The sequence below is a fragment of the Gekko japonicus genome, unplaced genomic scaffold, assembly GCF_001447785.1.
Source record: "Gekko japonicus isolate JY-2015 unplaced genomic scaffold, Gekko_japonicus_V1.1 scaffold1131, whole genome shotgun sequence".
Classification (NCBI taxonomy): Eukaryota; Metazoa; Chordata; class Lepidosauria; order Squamata; family Gekkonidae; genus Gekko; species Gekko japonicus.
Window position 1 is genome coordinate 104,194 of NW_015161986.1, and position 24,041 is coordinate 128,234.

At 43.0% G+C, this 24,041-nt stretch overlaps 1 protein-coding gene across 1 annotated transcript in view; it reads right to left on the minus strand.

Moving 5' to 3' along the window:
* EBF2 (early B-cell factor 2) overlaps window positions 1-24,041 on the minus strand; it is a 326,760-nt gene that overhangs the window by 32,161 nt on the left and 270,558 nt on the right. Inside the window, exons 8-10 of the mRNA XM_015429806.1 lie at window positions 23,041-23,158; window positions 12,775-12,905; window positions 11,477-11,603 (exon numbers count right to left, since the gene is read on the minus strand). Of these exons, the coding sequence (XP_015285292.1) occupies window positions 11,477-11,603; window positions 12,775-12,905; window positions 23,041-23,158 (376 nt within the window). The remainder of the gene's footprint in view (window positions 1-11,476; window positions 11,604-12,774; window positions 12,906-23,040; window positions 23,159-24,041) is intronic.

Sequence of the window (24,041 nt, forward strand, 5' to 3'; positions counted from 1 at the left end):
AACCAGCCCAAACACTCAGATGTGCAACAGCACCACTCACTGGTAGGAGGTTTTTATATAATCATTATAATATAATATATGCAATATAATCAATAAAGGTAAAGGTAAAGGTTCCCTTGCTCGAAAGCCAGTCGAATCCGACTCTAGGGTTGCGGTGCTCATCTCCGTTTCAAAGCCGAAGAGCCAGCGCTGTCCGAAGACGTTTCCGTGGTCATGTGGCCGGCATGACTAAACACCAAGGCGCATGGAACGCTGTTACCTTCCCACCGAAGTGGTACCTATTTATCTACTTGCAATTTCTTGCTTTCGAACTGCTAGGTTGGCAGGAGCTGGAACTAGAGACAGGAGCTCACCCCGTCTTGCGGCACCCGGGTCTTGAACTCCTGAACTACTGACCTTCCACAGCCTGCAGTTCAGCGTCAATAGCTCTAAAACAATGAAATGTTGAGAGCAACTGAATGTCAGTTAAAGGGGAAAGGGAGCGGAATGGAGTGGGGTGGGCTGCGGAGAAAATCTGCCTTCTCAAAGTGTGGGAACTTAGAAAATCCTGGAGATTTTGGGATGGGGTAGAATTTCCAGAAAATTATCCTCCCTGCATGTAATACATATTGGCAAAACCAACATTAACTCAGAAGACATAATGCCAATCTGTCTCCCATTTTTAGCCAAAGGTGAAATATATTTTGATTTACTTTAACAAAACTGTTATGATATGGCCCTGAGTTTAAATATTACAGGACTGAATTGACTGGAATTCAAACAGAGAAACCTTGGACCTGAGAATGTAGCCTTATTGGCTATACTTAGAATGGTCCCCCCCCCTTTCCTACTGGGAACCATTCTGGATCACTTAAGAAGTTTAATAATACACATTTCAACTGCCACAGAATCTATTTCCCATTTGGGAGCAGGATAGAAAAGTTGTGCCAATAATCGTGAGAATTTGTCAGAATCCTCTTGAGATCTTATATATCACTATGTACCATTTCTCTTCTCACGTGAGAGTCTAATAGCTTAGGTTACATGTCTTGAGTTAAGAAAAAAGGGGTTGTAAAATATTGGTATTTTTTAAAACAAACAAACAAAACAAAACTCCAAATTTCTACATGTTCCTATTTAACTAAAAATATATTGAATGGGAATACCAAAATATATTATTAAAAACAAAAGTAAACATAAAATCTTGCTACATTATTTCTTTATTAAGAATACCAACCCAAAACAATTATTTCATTTAACTGTGACAGCTTGCAGCAATTTCATATATATCTTCATATAGTGGCTTTGCAGTTTCTTGAGAATTTCTGCTTTTTTAAAGTTTCTAGTTCTCAAGACTGCTGAGAAAACTTTAGATCATCGCACAGAAATTAAATAAGACCTTGAATGGGTCTTCAGTTGCCAGTGACTAAATTGGTAACATAGGCTGACTTAAATAAAGATGCCGCAGTTATAAACTAGCCTTCAGACCTGTAGTACATTTGAAACAAACGAGCAAGCAAAAAAATCCAAATGTTAGAAGACTTTAAAACTTGAAATGTATTTCTTGAATTTTAGAAATGTTCAACCTTTTTTTCAAGATGCACTTTATAGGCTATTTTTTTTTAAAAAAATGGAAAGCTTATGCCATAATGAATTTCAAAGAAATAATGCTAAGCATAAATATTCAGTGTGGTATAATGAAAACAGGGGGTAGATGAAAGTAAAAATACCCCATTTAGCTATAAAGCTCACTGAGTGACTTTGGGCCAGTCTCTCTCTCTCTCTCTCTCTCTCTCTCTCTCTCTCTCTCTCTCTCTCTCTCTCTCTCTCATACTTTCTATCATCTAAAAAAAAACTCTCTCTCTCTCTCTCTCTCTCTCTCTCTCTCTCTCTCATTTTTAGTCTAACCTACCTCACAGGGTTGTTCTCAAGATAAAATGAAGACAGAACCGTGTACATTGCCATGATTTGGAGGAAGGATGTGAGGAACTCATACATTCAATAGTTTTATCATTTAAGGTGTGTAGCCATATTAGTCAGTTAATAATAGAATAAAATTAGAGTCTAGTAGCACTTTAGAGACCAGCAGTATTTTTTCCCTTGGTGCAAGTTTTCATGAGTTCCTATTTGTATCTGGTGAAGTGAGGTTTGACTAAAAAAACACATATCCTGGAAAATATTGTTGGCTTTTAAGGTGCTACTTAACTTGAATAACATTTTTTGCACCTTTTCAAGCCACTGCATCCGATAGCACCCATAAGGGGGAATAGTGTAGGAAAAAAACAAACAGGAATACAAATCAACTCCTTTTTTTGCCAGAAAATTCAAAATAAAGAGAGTGTGCCTAAAAATTTGCTCCAGTTCTAGTCAAGATTTGGTCAACTCCCATTATTGCTTCAAATTGGGTGTGTCCGGTAAAGTGCTGAATCGCTAGCATGCCATCAAACAACAGTCTCTCTTCCTGAAGAAGGTATCTATATAAGATAGTTTTAGAGGATAGCTGTGTTGGTGTGCAGTAGAATAGCGAGACTGGAGTCCAGCAGCATATGAGCTTTTGAGAGTCAAAGCTCCCTTTGTCAGATGAAGACAAAAAGACAGAAAATAAACCTGAAGTGATTTGAAACTGAGACCGGCTCCATGTATCATCCACTTCAGTGGACCAGCATCAGGGCAGGATCCCACAGAGTGTTTCTCCCGACAGAAGAATTTCTGTCAGTGGAACACAAATTCCTTGCCTTCTACCTCCCACTATAGCCCCAAAGGCCCCCTGAAATGCTGTTCCTGGCAGGAGTAGCATATCAGGGATAATTTCTGAATTCTAACAGGATCAGAAAGATGAGAAAATTGTGCTCTGCTGACAGAAATGTTTCCATCAGCAGAAATGCTTTATAGGACCCAAGCCTCACAGTGGTATAGTATGGGGCCAGCATGGTGTAGTGATTAAGAGTGGCAGACTCTAATCTGGAAAACCTTGTTCAAATCCCCACTCCTCCACATGAAGCCTGCTGGGTGACCTTGGGCCAGTCACGGTTCTCTCAGAACTCTCCCAGCCCCACCTACCTCACAAGGTGCCTGTTGTAGGGAGAGCAAGGAAAGTCGATTGTGAGCCGCTTTGAGACTGCTTAAGGTAAAGCAGAGTACCAACTCTTCTTCAAGAGAGAGAAAACAGTATTTATTTCATTTTTCAGCCTGCCCTTTCTCCAGGTAACACACCTAATTTTTCCCACCCTCATTTTATTCCCACAACAATCCTACAAGGTAGGTTCAGCTGAGGGGTAGTGACTGGCTCTGCGTCACCCAGCAAGCTTTGTACCTTGAGTGGGGGTTCTCCTGTCCTCCATTTTATCCTTAACAACAATTCTGTGAAGTAGGTTAGGTTGAAAGAAGGCAACTGCCCACAGGTCGTCCAAGTGAGCTTGATAGCTGAGTGGGGATTTGTAATCCAACACTCTGTCCAATATACCACACTAGCTCTCAGGTAGGAAATGTAATAAGTCTTTCTTTCAGAGGTCAGTGCAGTAGGCCCAGAAGAGACTATTTGCCTTGTTTGAAAATGTAACTGAAAAGAAAAGGTGCTTTTGTATATGACTGTGAGGAAATGTGGCTCTTCCTCAGCTACCCGTCCCAAAGTGCACTGGCTCCCAACGATGCAGTTGATATTGAACTTATCCACAGGCTAATTCCCTAAATGACCAAATTGTTCCAGCTTGGCTGTCCTAGTCTTAGTATTAGAATCAAGCCTTATACAGATCCAGCATATTGCAAAGCCCCAAATATAGCTCCCCTAAAACGCATTCAGCTAGGAGGGATTTTGTTTTTCCTTTGAGGGTGAAAAAAGGAAGAAAGAAACCCAGCTCAAAACAATGGCTACAGGCTCTGCAGCTCTGCCAGTCGGCTGACCGCTGTGGGGCAATGTATTGATGGACAGCACTCTGAGAGGAACTGCTGACAGATCCTTAACTGCTGCAATGTTAGCGCTTTGCCGTGCCCTATTATAAGTACCAATTTACAGGGAACATATGCGTGCTGATAACAGCTCCCAGTGTGACATTTAGATTTACCCTTGAAATTTATCTTTAATTTTTATAGTTGTCTTTTTAACAGTTTATGGCACTTGCCTCTTCAAACAAGCTGTCTCGGTGCCGTTCTTGTTCGGCTAATGCCTGATCAGTTTGAACACGAAATGAATATTGGATTTCATATTAAATATTGAAGAATTCTTCTCTGATCTTTAGCAGTTGCGTCCTGAGCTTCCAAATAATCCCTGCTCTACCGTCTCCACCTGTTTGCTAACAGGAAAGCTGGATTCAGTCCCTGCATTTGCAACTGATTCCATTGAACAGCTTGAATGGGGCATGATCCTGTTGTTAAAGCTCCTGTAACTCCCTCTGCTGTAGTTGTTCCTTATAAAAGTGCCCACAGCTGCAAGCCATTCTGACAACGTTAAAATCAACACACAAACACACTATCAGCAAGTTTAGAGTCTAAAAGTAAAAATAGGACATGTCAGGCAGAAAAAGGATAGAAAAGAGAATAAGATGGGTCATTTCTTAAGGAGATGCTTGAAGATGATAACAAATGGAGACAATTGAATGTCAGGGAAAAACTTACTATTCAAGTGCGGAACAAGTCAGAGTAAAATTATTCAGAAAGAATGACTCACAATATTACACAAATGGGAGTAGTTGATCCTAAACATTTCTTCCTTACCAATAATTTCCACTGTGATCAATGGAACTCACTTGCAAGTAATTATGTTTTGGTTCGAAGGCAGCCCAAAGTACTTGTCCAGTGCATTCCTAAACAGAGTTACACCCTTCCAAGCAAAGTGACTTTAATGGACTTAGAAGAGCATCACTCTGCTTAGGACTGCACTATTAGGTGGTGGAAATGAGCTCTAATTTGACATTGGGTTTATTTACACACACGTTGAAAAGTATTTACTCAGTAGACAAAATTCACATTTTGACATATAAGCCTTTGGGCTTGCTCCTACTTTAGGGAACAGTTAGTCCCACTTGGAATCATCTGATAGACTGTAGGTGAATTTCAAAATTTTATTTTTTTAAAAAAGAAACTGTATTTTCTCATGAGATTTCTTGTCTATGGGCGTTGTTGCTGCTTCCACCACCACCCTTAACATGTATATCTGTTGATTTCTTTTTTTAAAAAAAATGGGATGCCTTAGGGAGCCTATGGCTACTGTCATTTGGGCAGCTCCACTCTATCTCCAAATTGGGCCAGTGATTTTTGCTGGCTTTGTTTACTCTCACTTGCACATGAACTTTGCTGAGAAGTGCCAAGTGTCATCTCCCCCCCCCACACACACATCATAAACCTTGTTCACACTTTATAGTGAATGCATGTACATCCTGCACGTATGTGCATACATCTGTCTGTAAGAAACAGCCAATGTGCATACACTTTACAAATGAAACTGGGAACTGGTACATAGATAAATGTGGGATTTGTATCAAACATTCAGCTGTACATTAATTGAATGTAACATGAAAATTATTTGATGCACATCTTTTTAAAAATTAATTGTACACTGTACATGGATTTCACTTGCATTCAGTGTAATTTATGAACAGGGCTACAGAGTGCTGCACAGACAACTAAGGGTTGGGTTGATACTGATCCCAAGAAACTACTGGCTAGAGCTGTGTCTGAAGCCTGGCCTATTTTATTTGTACCCAGGGAAGGTGCTTATGAGTTTTAAATGTGTTTTATGTGCTTTTAGCTTTATAATGTTATTATTTTTGCTGTGGTTTATCTATGTTCCTTTTTGTGTATTCTAATTGTAATGGCTTTGGGCCCCACACAATAAATACTACTTAATGTGCTTTTTACTTGCTGATACTGATCAGCACCAAGGGTGTTCCCTTTCCAGCCTGCCCCCTTGTACAACCAGTTATGGACTGTTAAAAGGAATGGTCCTTCATCATATGATGCCTGGCCAATTTGTCCTGCCTATCATGAGCAACCTGCCCTATTCCTGCCATCTTTAGTTATGGAAGGCTTAGTTATCCCAACACTCCTGTACTGTAACGACATGAAGCCGATGAAAAAGGATTCCCTTGCTGATTTCTTATAGTTGATAAAATGAGCTGTCCTGTTGGCTGGCTGCTGCTCTTCATGCACTTCCTCTCTCTTCTCAAACACAGAATGTGATTGAAGGCTTTCTGGCTTCCAAAGCCTTCTGCCAAAGTCTAGCCCAAAGCCTCCAACCAGATTTGCCCAGGTGCATGCATTCTGATGTCATGGCAAAGTGGATTTTGATGGAAGCCAAACAGACCATCTACTCCCATATGAACCTACCCAACCACTCCAGTCTTCCTCAGAGGCTCTGTTTCTGGTGCCCTCACCATCTTGGTCTAGACAGGTGGCAACCCAAGTGGCACTGAAGTGTTGGAACTCCTTCCCCAGGGAGGTTTGTCTGTCTCCCTCTATCATTGTCTTCCACCAGCAGGTGAAGACTTGTTTGGCCTTCCCTCACTGACTCTTATTAGCCCTCTTCCCTGTTTGTGTGTTTTTATACGTTTGTTTACATTTTTATGTGCTTAGTTTATGTTTTATATTATTGTTTGAAATGCTTTATATTATTTGTATTTTAAATGCTTTTTTAATGTTTGAAATGTGTTAATATCGCCACCTTGGGGACCCCGAATTGGGTGGAAAGATGGCATAGAAATGTTTTAAATACATGAATAAGTCTTCCAAAACCAGGAGGCCTTCAGTCATGCTCCATATATGAAGGGAGGAAAGAGGGAGATGTGTGAGTGTAGCTACAAGTTATTTGCATGCTAGTCATGGATAGCGAGCAGCTTGACATGAAGTCTGAATGCAAACAGATGGTGTTCTCCAAGCAGGATGGCTCAAGGTGTTTCACCAGCGTGCCCCATTTCACCCATGTCTCACCACTGCTGTCACCACCTCCACCCAGGAGATGGAGGAGATAATCCTCCATACCACTGGGCTGCACTTGCTTTAATTAGAAATAGTGTAGCAAGCAGTACCTATCTTACAGAGGTCCCTGAACTCTTGAGAGATGACCTCCTCTTGTGATAGTTCTGCCCCCACATTGTGCACCTTGATGACAAGCAACCAGAAATGGTGGCTGAGCTCTCTAGAGAAGAAGGAATCTCGCAAGAGTTCAGAAACTAGCAAATGTAGTTTTGCCACATTTCTTTTGAAAAGACCTAGGGACACGAGGAAGGCAAAACATGATACAGTTCAGCTCCCAGGAGGGGACAGTGAGTGGGTGCAGCAGGCTGGCTGGACATGGCCGTCTCCCAAAATCCACTACCTTAAGTGACTATCTCATTAGAGAACCAGTCCTGTCTTCCAGGTGAACCACAGATTCACATAGAAAAATAGCACCCCTGATTTGGGTTGATCACTTAAGAAAAAAAAATCATACCAAGATTGTATTTTGTGCATCACTAATCTGACAACTGGAGCAGCTTAATTGTGTTGCTTGGAAGTTCTTATTTTATTGTCCTGTGTTTTTCTCTAAACAATCCTACCAACCACGAGCTGGGGGAATTGGCTGCACCAGGTGCAGCTGTACTTAATAGCTGTGTTTATCGCTTTGCTTGTCATGATCTACTTAGATAGAGAGATGCAGAAATTGCCTGATTTCCCCTTTCCTAATTTTATAGCGCATCCTGTAGCATACAGCGGCAAAAAACAATCGTGGTAAATCTGAAAACAATCTTCAGCTCTGTTCCTTATGTGTATTTTGTTTGGCAAAACTGCAGCAGAGGATGGGGTGGGGATCACTCCTCCTGTTTTGACTGTGGCCGAGAGTGTTGACTGCAGATGGAGTGATGATCAGACCCAGGCACCAGCCCTGCATGGGGCACTGAGTAGCCGCTGGCTGCAGTTGCACTTCAAAGAGAATGAAGCTGTGTGGAACCTGCTGCACAGGGAGAGAGAAAGGGTTGCACAACTCCACCCAGGTGTAAGTGTCTGGAGTGGATTAGACTGATTCATGGGAGACAGGTTTATCAGTGGCTACTAGCTAAGATGACTAAAGGGAACCTCCATGTCCAGAGTCAGCAGCTCTCTGAATACCAGGGCTAGGAGGCAACATCAGGGGAAAGCTGCTATGCCTTGTTTGTTGGTCAGGTTGCCAGGTCCCTCCGACAGGGGATGGGGGGGTAAGGTTGCCAGATCAAGGCTGGGAAACTCCTGGAGATTTAGGGATGGAGCCTGGGGAGGACAGGGACCTCAGTGCAGTACAATACCATAGAGTTCACCCTCCATAGCATTCCTTTTTTTCAGGGGAACTGATCTCTCTAGTCTGGAGATGAGCTGTAATTCCAGGGGATCCCCAGGTCCCACCTGGAGGATGGCATCCCTATACGTTGGACATCCACAGCAAATGGCTGGCTGTTGTATGAGAGAGGACGCTGGACTATATAGACCGGTGGTTCCCAGCCTTTTTGGTTCCCAGTTCAAATTTACTGGGGATGGGAACCTGTCCAACGCTGGCCCAAGGTATTTTGGCACACTAGTCAAAGTGGCATTCCAACATGCATATGGAGGTTACATACTAGCCTTCGACCAACTTCTCCGTCTATTCCCCCACCTAAGATTCTAAGAAGCTCACTGTAGTAACTGTCAGGACATGTTTTACTTAATCAACATGTATATGTAGTGAAGGAAAAATGCCAATTAAGATACTGTTTCCAGGGTCAAATCTTGGTTTCCAAAATAGAAAAGAGAGCAATGGAAAGGGTAGGGGTGGCCATCAAGAAGGGCTGGCTCATGACCCACTTTGAGAGGCTTCGCAACTCACTTTTGGGTCCTGACCCACAGGCTGGGAAACACTGACAGAGGCTACTGGTCTGATCTGGCAGAAGGTACCTCTTATGTTTGTATGCATGGGGGGTGGGGCACAGAGGTTGGTTCTCATTCTAGTTGCTGGGAAGCCCAACAGTAGCTCTGTTGTAAATCCATTCATTTAGAGACAATATAAATAATTTTAATTTGTTTTTTTTAAAAAGATGTTGCCATAAAAATAGCACATGACTACAGCACATTCTTCCATTCTCACAACATCAGCATTACAGAGATATTAAAATGCAAGTTGTCGCACTGAATTATCCTCGAACTTTGGTGCATTATTCAAAGCAGCAAATTCTGATCTTGATGTTCTCATATTGAATCTCCCATGAGAGCCACAGCTCACACTTTCTGCCCTTCAGAAACTAACAGTGCTCAGCTTGCTCCCAGGTATCTGGCCAAGTAAAACTTTCATCTCCCCCTCCCCCCACTCTTTGGTCAGGTAGCACACAAAACCCCTTTTTATTTTCTTGGCACTCAGACCACAAAGGTTGCCTATCCATCCTTGGTCTACCTAGGTCCCTGCCACATGGCAGGGAAAACGACGGTCGAACTGCGGCAAATGTAAACTGCAGCAAAGTTGAGACGGCGCGGCGGGATCTCACGGATCCCCCGAGCCGCGTCGCGTCGCTCCCCGGCACGATCAGATGCCAGGGAGAAAGCGACAGTGTGAAGGGGAGCCTGGCGAACTGCGCATGCTCACACATGCGCAGTTCGGCCAGGAGCCGGGGATGCGCCGGCGCAAGGACGCGCCGGCGATCCCACGGCCAGTGTTGCTGCGGCCCGTCGAAAAGAATCACCTCGGGAGGTGGTTCTTTTTTGGAGCGGATCAACGCCGGAAGGGACGGATCAGGGACGGAGACGGTACGCTCCCCAGATGTTGATGTGGGATCGCGCCCGTTTGCTCTGCCCCCGTTCCGTCCCTCTCCCGGCCCAAATGGCCTCGTATGGACAGGACCCTAGTTTAGCATCTTGCTTCCTACACTGGCTAGCAAGGTGCCTCTAAAAGGTTCATAGTACAAAAGGCCCCCCCTTTTGTCCCCAGAGTCTGCTGTTAGAGGTGCAGTACCTTTGATCATGGAGGTTCTGTTCAGCTATGACAACTGATAGGTTTTGATAAATCTGCGTTGCTCTGTTGTAATAGAGCAGCGTTACCGCATGCAGACAGATGTGTTCTATGGATTCTCCCCTTCCCCTTCTGGCCTCACAAACAACTCTGTGGGATTGGTTGGGCTGAGAGAACAGCTGGCTGAAGTGAACCCTCATCTACCTATACCTAATGTAACACTTAAACCACCACAGACCCTGTGCACACGAGGAGTTTTGGGCCGGGAGTGGGCCGGATCAGGGCCAGAGCAAACGGGCGCAATCCCACTGCAACATCTGGGCAGCATTGCACACCCGTCCCCGATCCGGCCCTTCCCCCGATGAAACACATCAAAAATGAACCACCTACTGAGGTGGTTCATCCACGACGGCCGCATAAATGCTGGCCGTGGGATCGCCGGTCCGTCTTTCTGCTGGCGCATCCCTGGCTCCTGCCTGAACTGCGCATGCTCAGACATGCGCAGTTCGGCAGTCTCCCGTTCCCCTCCATCGCTTCCCCCGGCATCTGATCGTGCCGGGGAGGGAATGCGCCGCGGCTCAGGGGATCAATGTGATCCCGCTGCGGCGTGTGTTTTTTTGGTGTGGCTTTCAGAAGCCGCGCTTCAGCCCGTCCCTTTCTGCCCCGTGTGGCAGGGGCCACAGTGTAGTAGTCAGAGTGTCAAATAGTCACTGTTTCAAGATCAGCTAGTATCAGAACAGAGAGACAGAGTTCACAAAATCATCCTGGCGTGAAGTTTCCATCTTTTGACCCAGTTAGGGCCCTCGTGACAATTCAGACTTAAACAACATTAAAAACTAACTTTAAAAAATACCGAACAAAGTTTGAGTCCAGTGGCACCTTTAAGACCAACAAAGTTTTATTCATGGTATAAACTTCCGTGTGCAAGCCCATGTCTTCAGGTACAGATGCTTGCACATGGATGCTGATACTGTGACTCAAACTTTGTTCTGCTGCTTCAGACCAACATGGCTACCCCACCTGCATTAAAAAAAAATACAGATACACACATAAAACAACAACAAATATTAAAAACATAAAAGGAAATGCCAAAAGAAATAAAAATGTCTTTACCTGCTGCCTGGCAGAAGATAATAATAGCGGAGGATATTGGTCCGGACTCTCTCACAGCCTAACCCAATCTACAGGGTAACCATTAGGATAAACGGAGGGGGGGGGAAGCATGTTTGATACCCTGACATCCATAAACGAAGGGCAAGATACAAATTTAATAAACTGATTCTGTTTATTCTGGTATTTCATGGGAAGGCCTCAGAACTATAGAATTTAAAGGAGAAAAAACTGGACAGATTTTTGGAAACAGAGCAAGGAAGGAGAACAAATTTAGAGTCCAGTGGCACCTTTAAGGCTAACAAAGGTTTATTCAAGGTATGAGCAAAGAAGAGGGGGGGGGGGGTTTCATTGCCTATTTCAAAGTTTAAAAAGAAGAAGAGGGAAGAGCAGTTTTGATTCAGGCTATGACACAGAAAAATAAGGATCCCCTGAATTAACCCTTTGCGATTCATTTTTTCCACATACCTGTATAAATAAATCTACCAGGAGCTCCTTTGCAAAACTGTTTGGATTTATATGATAATGTTACTTCAACCACACCGGGGATATGTCGAGGGGGCGTCTGGACACGAATGGCATGAGGGGTGATCAGCTGGGAAGTGTCAAAGAGAGAGGACAAGTTAGAATTTAGGAGGTTCTCCCACAATGCCCTTTACCATTCCATTTTCTGGCACTTGATAGATCAGAAGGTCAAAACTCAGCAGAATGAGATTTCCACCATGCTAACAGGACCAAATCAAAGACTGTGGTTTTTGGTACAGCAGAAGGAAAATGCTGTGTGTATCCTTACCTGGTAGTAAAAAAAGGTGTAGATTAATTATGACTGGAAAATAACATTGGAATAATGAGGAGCGATGCATGCATTATAAAGTCCTAGTGTCCCACATGTGACTACCTTGGTTGTTTTGATTGGACCTGTCCTGGGAGTTCCATGCTGAGAGTTTAATTCTTAGGTGTGCGTGGAATTCAGATTGGAACCTCAGTGTACAAGGAGAGGGACTTAAGCCTGCCCCCCATGCCATTTCCATAGCCTGAAATTGTCCTATGAAGCCATTAGCCCTGTTGGGGGTACTTATGTGCAGCCCATCAGTACACATGCAGCCCCCAATGGGGCAAACTTCTGGCACAGCCCAGGGCCACTAACCTCTCCCCCCATTTCTCTTCTGTCACCCATCCATCTGCCCTTCCCTCACACCTCCAGTGGCACTTATTCTCCTGGCTACATATACCAAGAAAGAGAGAGCGAATACAGGTGGTGCACAGTGGTGGCAGTGCTTCTGTTGGCCATGTAGGTGGCACTCCCAGCTGCGCACACCATCCTGCATCATCAGGGAAAGGGCTGTGGGAGGTGAAGGTGGCTGTGAGCACGGATAGTAGGAGGGCTTGAAAGCAGTTGGGGGGGAGCACAGGCCTGGGGGGGCATGCAGGTAGGTCAGCAGGAAGGGAAGCACAAGCAGAGGGCATGGTGATAGGCAAAGGAGGGGAGAGCGGCCCTGAACTTGCCTTGAGGGGCTTTGCAGGGTAGCATAATGGCAACATTGCAGATCTGGGCACTGTCAGCCATAGGACGGCATAAATCAAGTGCCTAACCTACTAGAGATAAGCTAAATTGGGATAGACCCTTTGCCTATTAGTTGTCGCTTGATACTGCTCCCTGAGAAATGATAACTACACAGTCACAAATAGAAACAGAAAATCCCTCTGTAAGAAGGACCAGCATCCAGCTCAACAAAATGCAAAGAGAAAGAATTAAGGTTGCCCACCTCGCTCCATACAAGCATGGTCCCAAACACAACTTGTAGTCCATCGAAGAAGTTGTCTCCTATAATGATCACCATTGCTCCACCTGTGGTCCAGCCTTCACTTGGACTGATAGCTTTGATGCATGGAGTGGCTAAAGGAAAAATAAAATAAAACAAAGCAATGTATGGGAAGCCTGAGTTACTGTGAAAACATAGATTGTCTTTATGAAGGTTTTCCTCTGATAATTTCATTGGATCTACCATCTTAGGCACATTTATGTATCTGGAGGCCATTCCAGAACTGGAGATGTTCACATATGTGGCTTAACTCCATGGGATTCGCACAACAGAACCTTGATTGTGCAATAGACAGACAGACAAATGGATGAACAGATATAGACGAAATACGTGTAATTACAATCTCCATATTGGCAAAAATGTTAAAGAAATTCAGTATTCCTTTTGCAGTATCCCCTTGTACTGGAACATCTTTTCAGTCACCCCTCCAATATCCTGCACAAGTATATAAATTTTATTCCAGTCACCAAGCTTTCTTCCCCCCACCCCAAAGAAATCTGGGAATTATAGTCTGGCAAGAATTCTAAGCAATGTCTGTTAGAAATCCCTTGCACTTCCTTACGTAAGCTCCCAGAGTTGGAAGGAAGTGGGGATGACTATTTAACCAGGTTAAATCTGTAGTACAAGTATGGTTTTCTAATTTATCGGTCCTTGGTAGAAAGAAGGTTGCTTATATTGGACCTCATATTTATTTATTATTATTTATTAATTGGATTTATATCCTGCCCTCCCCAAATGGGCTCAGGGCGGCTAACAAAAGAGGCGAATGCCATAACAAACAATTAAAACAGCATAAAAACAATCATTAAATAAAGTGCGGTGCTCTTGATGTTAAGTCTTATTAGTCCAAGTTGGGTTCCATTTGTCAACTTAACCTGACAGCATACGTTCTTTGGTCATCTAGCATTTTCCCAGGGCCGGCTCACCTCTAGTTCTAATCCACCGCCGAAGATGGCAGCTCGGTGGTGGCACAATAAGCTTGGGGAAGCTGAAAACAGTGACTTGCCCCCACTGGAGTAAGAAATCCACAGGTACAACTGTTCTGATGAATTGGCTCAGTGTTAGATCACATGCTTTATATGTAATCATATTCTGAAATAGCCCATGTTCACCAGAGACAACCCCCGTTCTTGTCTTTTCATGATGTTTTGATAAAATGTTGTTAACTTGAATTGCTAATGCTGTCATTCTTCAGAGCTTCTTCATCAAATTTGTATGCTGTTCATTTTCCTGAGTAGCTTAGAGAAGCATACACGGTCCCCTCTTCACCATCACAACAACCCTAGGTGACGGGCTTAAGGTCATTCAATGAGCTACATGGCAGAATGGAGGTTTGAATCAAGATCACAATGCGGCATTGCAATTAATTCCCCAGGGTCTCTAGAACAGTGATACTCAGTGGCTTGGGAGCCACATATAACTCTTTGACATGACACCTGTGATTCTTCTGAGCAATATCCCAATGTGGCACATGTCCACTTTTCAGGACTGGGGCTTTTGGTTGCCAGATAGTTCCCACTTAGCACAGAGAGAGGTTCTAATCATCCCATCTCTTGGAACACTACAGCTCAACTTCAAGGATGCCACACAGGTACTTTATTCTCAGTAAGCAGTGTAGTCCATAAAGTGTAACAGCTTGTTAAACTTTCTTAGCTTAATCGCCCAATACAAGCACTCAGTAAACTACAATACACAAACAAACACAGTTCAGAAACCGTAGAAGAATCATATAATTAAAGGAAGATACAATTGGTTTTAAAATACACTAAAAGTATCATGTATGTTGCCTATAAAAATTAAATCAGGGTCCTCAGAATCCAGTCTGTCTAGATGATTTAGGAACTTGGTCATTATGTTTGAACGCACTTCCATTTTGCGCTTGAAGGGCACTTTTAACATTGGGATTCATTTAATAAAAAGTTCTGGAGAACTTGAAAAGCTTGCACAGTTTTGTGTCGTAAGTCTGATCTGCAACCCCTTCACCTCACTCCAGGTATCCAAGAGCAGGCTAAAGTTCAACAAGGACTGGAAGAGACAAGCCTACATGCTCAGCAGTACCTTGGTAATTAAAGATTATAGCTATTTATTTATTTATTTAAAACATCTTTATGCCACCTTTCCATGCAATCAGAGTCCATAGGGTGACAAACTTAAAAATAAAATAAAATATTTGATTAAAAATACATTCAAAATTATAAAATAATTCAATTAAAACATATAAACAAATGACAGCAGAAGGAGGGCCAGTAACCATTATGGGTATATTATGGGAGTATGCCAAACAAAACAAAAAAAGTCTTTACCTGCTGGTAAAAGACACTGATAGAAGGTGGTAGACAAATCTCCCAAGAGAGGGAGTTCCCGAGTTTCAGTGCCACAATCAAGAAGGCCCTTTCTTGGGTTGCCACCCATCTAGCTTCAGATGGCAGGGGCAACTGAAGCAGGGCCTCTAAAGATGACCTGTATGGTAGGTTCATATTTATAGGTAGGTTAATTGAGAGAAGGTGGCCCTTATGCTGGTTGTCCCAGGCTGTAAAAGGTTTTGAAGGTCAATAACAGCATCTTGAATTGAGCCTAGAAGAAAACTGAAAAACAGTGTTGATGGAGCAAGACTGGAGTGGCATGGTCCCTACACCCCATTTCAGTCAACACTCTAGCTGCAGCATTCTGCACCAGCTGTAGCTTCTGGACAGACTTCAAGGGTAGTCATCTAATCTAGATGTTACTAGTGCATGCACCACAATGGCAAGATCTTTTCCACCTGGGAAGGACCACAGCTGGTTCAACAGCCAAAATTGGTGAAAGGAGCCTCTGGCCACCTGTTTATTCAACAGAAGGTCCAGGAGCACACCTCAGCTATGAACTTGCCTCTTTAGGGGGAGTGCAACCTCATTTAGAACAGGGGATAACTCCTTTCATGGGTCAATCACACAATTAATATTATATCTTATTGTAAATGTGTTTGGTGGGGTGGCGCACAGGACATGCAGTAGCCATGTGGGTCTTTGGGTTGATGGAAACTGTGAATGTGGCTTTTCACAAGCTACGATGTGTGTATTCTAGGCGCCCACCTAGAATACTGTTTCACCCCACTGAAGCCTTTTTTTGTTAAAGGCCTTTAAAAGATTGTTGTAGTTTCCAATGAAAGAATGGCAGCTTGACTCTAGAATATGAAAATTTCTGTTGTGATAAAGCTCTTAGAGGGTGGGAGGGATAGCAGAGAGGGAGGATGGCTCCTCCCCAGCCATGATGTCACTGCTCCATACCTTTTCATGTAAATTTACGGGGTGTGTGTGTGTATGTCTGGTCTCACCTGTCTCACTTAATAAGGAAGACTGGCCAGGACTTTGCAAGTTTCTTTACACTCATTGGTTAGAACACTGGAACAAGGGAGTGAGCTGAACAACTGGCCAGAATACTGCATTCACGCTTTACCTGGTATCTTCTCAGTTGAAAGGGATGAGACACTTTAAAAAAAGAAAGCTAAATATTCAGGGAAGAGGCTGTGGTTGTAGCCCTGCCATGAGGTACACTCTCCAGAAGCCACATAAATATCGAGAAAACTCTATTGAGTCACCATGGCCAACATCATAAAGAACTAAGATTAAATAATGAATGCCCATTTATTTAAGGGCACTTCATATTATGCCATTCAAACCTAACAGACCGATTTGTAATTTATATAAAATCAAACTGCATATGTAACACTGCAGCTATTTCAGAAATGCTCATTTGCATCTTCTCCCCGATCTACTCATGGGGACTGAAAGAAGCACTGGAATTATCAGTGAATACTGGTGGCATGGAGAAGCTGGAAATTCTTTGCTCACTTCACAGTTTCATTCCAGATAATGAACAGTGACCATAAACTTCCATCTTCTTTGGATGCCATGAATCCCGACCTATTGCAGTGAAGAGGGTGGCCATAATAGACAAGGCCTTTGTAGTGGCACCCTGACTCTAGAACATACTCAGCATGGCTATTCACTCTACTGCCCAATTCACTCGAGTTCTGGGTATCAGATTTTTTAAAAAAACCCTGTTCACCCAGGCTTCCCCCCTTTCTCTTATCTGTAAGTTAAATTGCTGCTGGATTTCTGGCTGTTGAATTGTGGATTTTATTTTTGAATCATTGCTTTTAACTTCAGTTATGATTGTTAGCCACCTCAGAAATTTTAGGGTTGAGAGATGGGATTTAAAAAACCGCCTTTGAAACAGATGAACATGCTTGCATGTACACCAGGGACAAAATGCATCCAAGACATTTCCAGCCATCTTCTGACTCAAATATTTAACTTTGGGAGATTCTGGGGAGGAGCTGGACAACAGCTCTCACAACTCAAGGAATTTTAACAAGGGATTTCCAAAATGCAAACATTAGGACAAAATAGGGATAGTGATTTGATAGGGGACAGAAAATAAGGGTATTCCTGGTTAACAGGGACATTTGCAACACAGGAGATGATGACGATCATTTTTGGCCATTATAGGACAGGGAATTTCTCTCCCCCTCCCTGCCTTGGTTCTCTCTCATACGTTCAAGGCCTCTGGACTATACATCCCATCAAGATCCCAATATGGTTTCCAGTCCATAACCAAAGTCAATCCATCACTCCATTCCCAATGTTGACAAGGTCAAAGGTGGAAGGGAGCTTTGGCAGTGCTCCAAAATTACGAGACTCCTTTGAACAGCCAGTCAATCACATTCAATCAGTCAAGGAAAAACTGGAAGGCTTCTTAGCTTTGGAATCCTGGGAGTTTCCTTCTACCATTTCACTGCCCGCTGGGGGAGAATTAACACTGCTCCGAATTCTTTACTGATTCAATCATTTTCTTCCAGTTCATTAATTCTCCTTTAGGTTGATGCAGGGGCACATTTTAAAGGGGAGGGAGAACGCAACAAAACACTCTAATGAAATAATAGACTAACTTGTCTCTTCTCCTAACGTCACAAAGTCTTCTCACTTTCACTAGCTGTGAGGATAGGGCCAAGAGGGGCTTCTCTAGTTATTTTTAACTGGTGCCAGAATGGGGCTGGAGAGAGTGGAGGCGATTATCCAATTTGAAGCTTAGCAGATCCAGCAATTTGTAATTGCTTGAAAATACACTGAGAGCCAGCCTGCAGACGACGGTGATTCCTTGCTTAGCCAAACAAACTAAAATCAATTAGTGTCAGTTTCCTTCTGCGCATTGTTATGTTTTGTGCAGCTTGTTTAAGGGAATGGCTGACACTTTTTCATACACATCTTGCACTGTTACATTTCTGTTTAACTAAGATGTCATGTTGCTTGATTTGCTCGAAAATCAAGTCAAGCCCAGCTGAGCAAGGAAGTCTGAAAAAGTCTTTTTGCAGAATATTTAGCATGCTGCTTCTAAGCTGGTCTTTTCTGGCCAAGCAATTGGAAAATGTAGGAGACACCTGATTTTAAGATAAGGAAGGGCTGGTTCAGACATGATCCTGGACTGCTGATCTTACGACCAAGTGGCATGTGATGCTGGGGTTCTGCGGACTGGAACTCCAGTCATGCATTCTGCCCTTAAAGGCAGCTGGGGGTGGGCACATGGATAAGAGCTGTGGCACTAGGGAAGGGGGTGGTTAACTTTCTCCCCATGGAATTCCCTGGATCAGAAATGCCCTCCTGGCTGCTTTAAGCCTCGATAAGGGAAGAAAAGGCAAGTACCCCACCTTGAACTTAACTCCTTACTAGAGGGTCATTTTTGATCAGGGGAAAGGTGGGAGGGAAGAGTTACACCATTCATGACCCAGATCCCTGTCACTCCCCACACCTGACTTTTGCAGAAGTGTTGCATGTGGTTTGCCCTCTCATGCAAGGATTATCTGTGAGCAAATGCGGGCAGCAAATGACCGAATATTTGAGAAAGACAGTTTTAGACATTAGGCAAAACATGATGGCTAATTAAGGCCTGGGCCTACTCATGCAGCAGAGGCCCAATTAGACATTAGGCAAAACATGATGGCTAACTAAGGCCTGGGCGGCTGCCCCAGGCTCCATGCTGGTGAGGCCCCAACCACCCATGGCTGTGCCTCTGCCCCCGATGGAGAGGATCAAAGAAGAAAAACAGCAGATTGCTGCCCCTGTCACTCACACCTGGTCCATTCAGGGCTCTGGCCACCCACTCATGGCAACAGCAACTGGCACTCCCTCTGTCCAAGTCTTGGGCAGCTGACTTCCCACTCATGGCAACAGCAACTGGCACTCGCTCGGGCAGCTGGCAGTGACTGCTTATACCTGCTCCACCTGGGCATTGGACAGATGGCTTCTGGTGATAGCTCTCCCTTGCCTCGCACAGGACAAGGATCATCCCTTGTTTGACCCCAGCAGTGGGGTGGTTGGGGGTAGTGATTTGGGGGCTTCATTCTGGATTTTTGGTCCAGAATCACCCCTTTGACCACCCAAAATGCCTATGCTGAAGATCATGCATCTTGCATGAACTAAAAGCTATCTGGGATGGGCTGTAATGAAGAGGAGAATTGGGTGAGATTGATAGAACAAACCCACTGAATCTAGCTCCACAGGTTTCACACAGAGCCTACTCTAAATTTTCCAACCTGTAGCTTTACTCACATCTTCACATTATTTTTTCCCCATGGTTATCATGGATACCTCATTTTTTAAACAAAAGCAAACAAGACAACTCCTGCAAGGCATTGGTTCCACTTTCATCACTGCCGAGGGATGACGGATGGAGGGATGAGACAACATGACCAGATTAATTTCTTTTTATATAAGCTTCATATTTTCTCAACAGAGTTCCCTGCTTTTTGCAATTGGCTGTTTAGATTCAATTGTAATGTTTACATACATACTACTTATACAAGTGATTCTATACATACAATATATGTCTTGTATACACACAACATAGGTATAATGCTTGCTTACTCATGCACAAATAACATTTTAAGATGCCTAATATTTTCCAAATATTTGATGCAAGCAAACCGAAAATGTCAGACTTTTTTTTAATGAAAGGAGAAGCAAACTTGAAAACACGGATTTGGGGGTCAAAACTGCAGGGATGAGGAATTCAAAATAATCTTTAGATTTACACTATAAGATCATGGCTTAAATTCTGAAGGAGAATTAAAAAGAAGACCAGCGGCACTTTAAGGACTAACAAAATTTATTCTAGCATATGATTCCATGAGTTAAAGTTCACTTCATCAGATGCATGACGTGTACATCCATAGCAGATATATTTATACTTAAAATAACCAGTTCTATTACTCTTCTGAAATAGAGGAATTCTTACAGTGCAGGTAAAACAAAGAGGAGCTGCTGGTGCCTTTTATATGAAGTCAGAAAGAAGGCAATGCTGGTATCCTGCTAAGGGACTAAATTAGATAGCTTTTAAAATATTTGATAGTAATGGAGGATAGAGTTACCAATGGCTATTACTCATAAAGCCTCCAAGATCACAGGCAATCTACCTCTGAATACCAGATACCTGTGCATAAACAGGGGATAATTGCTGCTTTCATGCCATGTTTGCAGATTTGGAGGAGGCGCGTGGCTGGCCAGTGTCACAAACTGAATCCTAAGTGTTGGTAAGTTTATATCTCGCCTTTCTGTAAGTATATATATTGAAAAACTTAGAAAGTACATGAAAATGACAGTAAAGAGGAACGTTTTTACTAATTCCAAAGCTATCCTTTAATTAATTTGTCAGCTTTTTTAAAAATCACATTATTTTCCATATGGCCATGGCTTGTGTGCCATTTAGAGATTTCCATGGTATACCAAGAAAGCACAATATTGTACACGTGAGTAAGAAGGTCTAGGAAATGGGGGACCCCATGCACAGGACAGATTCAGGCAACAAGAAAAATGCTGTAGAGCAGGGAAAGATTAAATGGAATGCAATTTCATGAAAGTGGGGGAGACATTCTTGGAAAAGCAAAATGGCTTACTTTATACTATTTCAGTAAGCTACCACATTTTTATCCCATGCGTCTTCCAAATAATTTAGAGCAATCTATGTGACTTATTTATATACTTATTTTTATTTAAAGATTTAAATATTTTCTTCTGAAGAAGACGCCCGTGGTGTGATCGCGCTAGCACATAGCATTCCCCTCTGGTCCCTCCTTTACCTGCCGGCGCCGAGGGAAGGACCCGTGGTGTGCTGGCGGCGCGTCTGATTGCGTAATTATGGATCAAACTGTGCCAGGGCACTTAGCCATGCCTCCTCCCCACGATATCTGGCCCGTGTGACCGGGGCCACAATTCAGTAAGCTACCACATTTTTATCCCATGTATCTTCCAAATAATTTAGAGCAATCTATGTGACTTATTTATATACTTATTTTTATTTAAAGATTTTTAACATTTTCTTCTGAAGGAATGGAGACCAAACTGGCTTAAAAATAAATAAATCCTAACAACCATTTGAGTTAGGTTAAGATAAGAGAGTGAGTGACCCAAAGTCAACTACTGAGCTTTATGGCTAAGTAGGGATTTGAACCTGGGCCTCTCGAGTCCTAATCTAACACTTTAAGCAATACACCACATACTGGCTCTGCATAATTGCTGTAGTAGAGAAGAAAACATTCATGAATGATACCACATTTCAACTCATTACCTGGAACTGAAATCAATGATGATTGCTCTTAAAGATGCACTAGCAAAACCTGCTCATCTGTCTTATACCTTGAATAAAACTTTGTTGGTCTTAAAGGTGCCACTGGATTCAAACTTTGTTCTGTTGCATTGTTAGCAAAAGTCCAAATTGAACTTTACCAGTTCTATTAATTGAAGTGTGTTAAATGGTGCCTTAGTGTTCATGCGCTTGTATTAACCTGCCTACACATTAGCAGACAGATGGTCCAACCCTCACTCACATGTATATTTCTTTCCAAGACTTAGGAGGGTATTCCAGCTGTTCATGTTAACAATACTTCAACATTCCAAAAAAAACAGAGAAGGATTTTGGTTCAGGTAACAGGTAGCTGAGACTCTGGAGAGTTGCTGCCTGACCTTCGGAGCTATGTGAACCAATCTATGTATTTACATATTTACACCACACTTTTTAACCCAAAAGGAGGAAAGGCAGCATGGTATAGCCTGATCTTATCAGATCTTGGAAACTAAGCAGGGTTGGTATTGGAAGACAATAGCAAACCAGCTCTGTCTCTTGCCTTGCTGGAGTCACCATCAGTCGGTTGCATGGTGACAGTACATACATATGTTTTACCCAATGGAGACTGAAGGTGGCTTACAACACTGTTCTTAGAATCATAGAGTTTGAAGGGACCTCCAGGGTCATCTAGTCCAACCCCCTGCACAATGCAGGAAATTCACAAATACCTCCCCCTCCACAACCTACACATTAGCAGACAGATGGTCCAACCCTCACTCACATGTATATTTCTTTCCAAGACTTAGGAGGGTATTCCAGCTGTTCATGTTAACAATACTTCAACATTCCAAAAAAAACAGAGAAGGATTTTGGTTCAGGTAACAGGTAGCTGAGACTCTGGAGACTCGCTGACTGACCTTCGGAGCTATGTGAACCAATCTATGTATTTACATATTTACACCACACTTTTTAACCCAAAAGGAGGAAAGGCAGCATGGTATAGCCTGATCTTATCAGATCTTGGAAACTAAGCAGGGTTGGTATTGGAAGACAATAGCAAACCAGCTCTGTCTCTTGCCTTGAAAAGTGCTTGCTGGAGTCACCATCAGTCGGTTGCAAGTTGACAGTACATACATATGTTTTACCTAATGGAGACTGAAGGTGGTTTACAACACTGTTCTTATAATCATAGAGTTTGAAGGGACCTCCAGGGTCATCTAGTCCAACCCCCTGCACAATGCAGGAAATTCACAAATACCTCCCCCTCCACACCCACAGTCACTGCTGTTCCACGCCCAGAAGATGACAAAAAAAATCCTCCAAGATTGCTTCCTGACCCCAAAGTGGCAATCAGCATTTCCCTGGGCGTGTTAAAAAGGGCCACAAGAACTAAACACTGATATATTTTTTTGAAATTAGAACTTCTTAGAACTTCTGTTTTATGGATTTACCATTTTGATAGATTTACCAAGACAGATACTGGAAAATCAGAAGTCCTTGGTAATTAGGAGTGGGGTTGCCCTTCTTTTGCCACTCAGTCTTGGTCAGAACTTTTATACTTTGATTCTTTACCATAGTTTAGGGATGAGTATGCTGGTCAAAGGGCCGTACCTTCAGATGGATCAAGTCTCCTAGCTCTTCGTCCATGTTTTGAATTGTTATGAACAAACATGTTGTCAGAAACTGCCAGTACATGCCCATCCACATTCACTGTTGTCGATAACACCACCTGGATATTGAAAAAAAGGAAGGAGAAGAAGATGGCAGGTAAATTACTTTCACCAATCCAAGTCCAATGCATTAATTTTTCAGTCAAGTTAAAATCCCATTCAGTTTGTAAAAAGAAATTGTTGCCTGTGGGATTTTATTCTCTTATTGGCAGGGAGGGAACTCTTTCTGTCTTGCATTAATTCCATTTAGTGTAAAGGCCATAAAAGCCTCATGGCTTGGTAGTGTAATATACCAATGACTGGAGATGGTTCTTACTTTTCCTCCGACACATACTTGTTACAGGTGGTGCATGAAAAAGAAGTCCTTTGGCTCAATTCACTGGTGGGCCCCACACCCATCACTACAATTGCATCCACAATATATGCTCTTAAACAGTGTTTTTCACCCACCTTTAATTCCCCAGGCAGAAGCATGGGACACACTAAAGTGAAAGCACATGACAGGACATGGCATGGCATCAGAATCATGTGACATCAGAGTCAAAAGACTGGAAGAACCTGGCGTGTGCTAAGAGGGAATCCTCTCTACCACTGAGTGACTTCACCCATGCCAGGCAGGAGGTGTGATGCCTTTGCTCTCTACCTTCAAAAAAGGAATAAGAAATGCTGGCTCTGTAAGGGCTCGCAACCCCCCAATGGTACCAGCTGTGGTCAGAAGACCAGTATGGCATGTATTTAAAAGGCATTCCTTTCTAAAAGACTCTGTGTACAGTTTTCTCAACACACCTTCTAAGAAAAAAAAGTTCCTTAAAAAAACAATAGTATGGACCATCTGTCCCTTCAAAGGGAAGCATCACTGGTAAGTCAATGGGGTGGTTTTGAAAACACCAGCCTCTAGTTACCAATATCTTTGGTTAGCTATCCATACACGATAATGTGAAT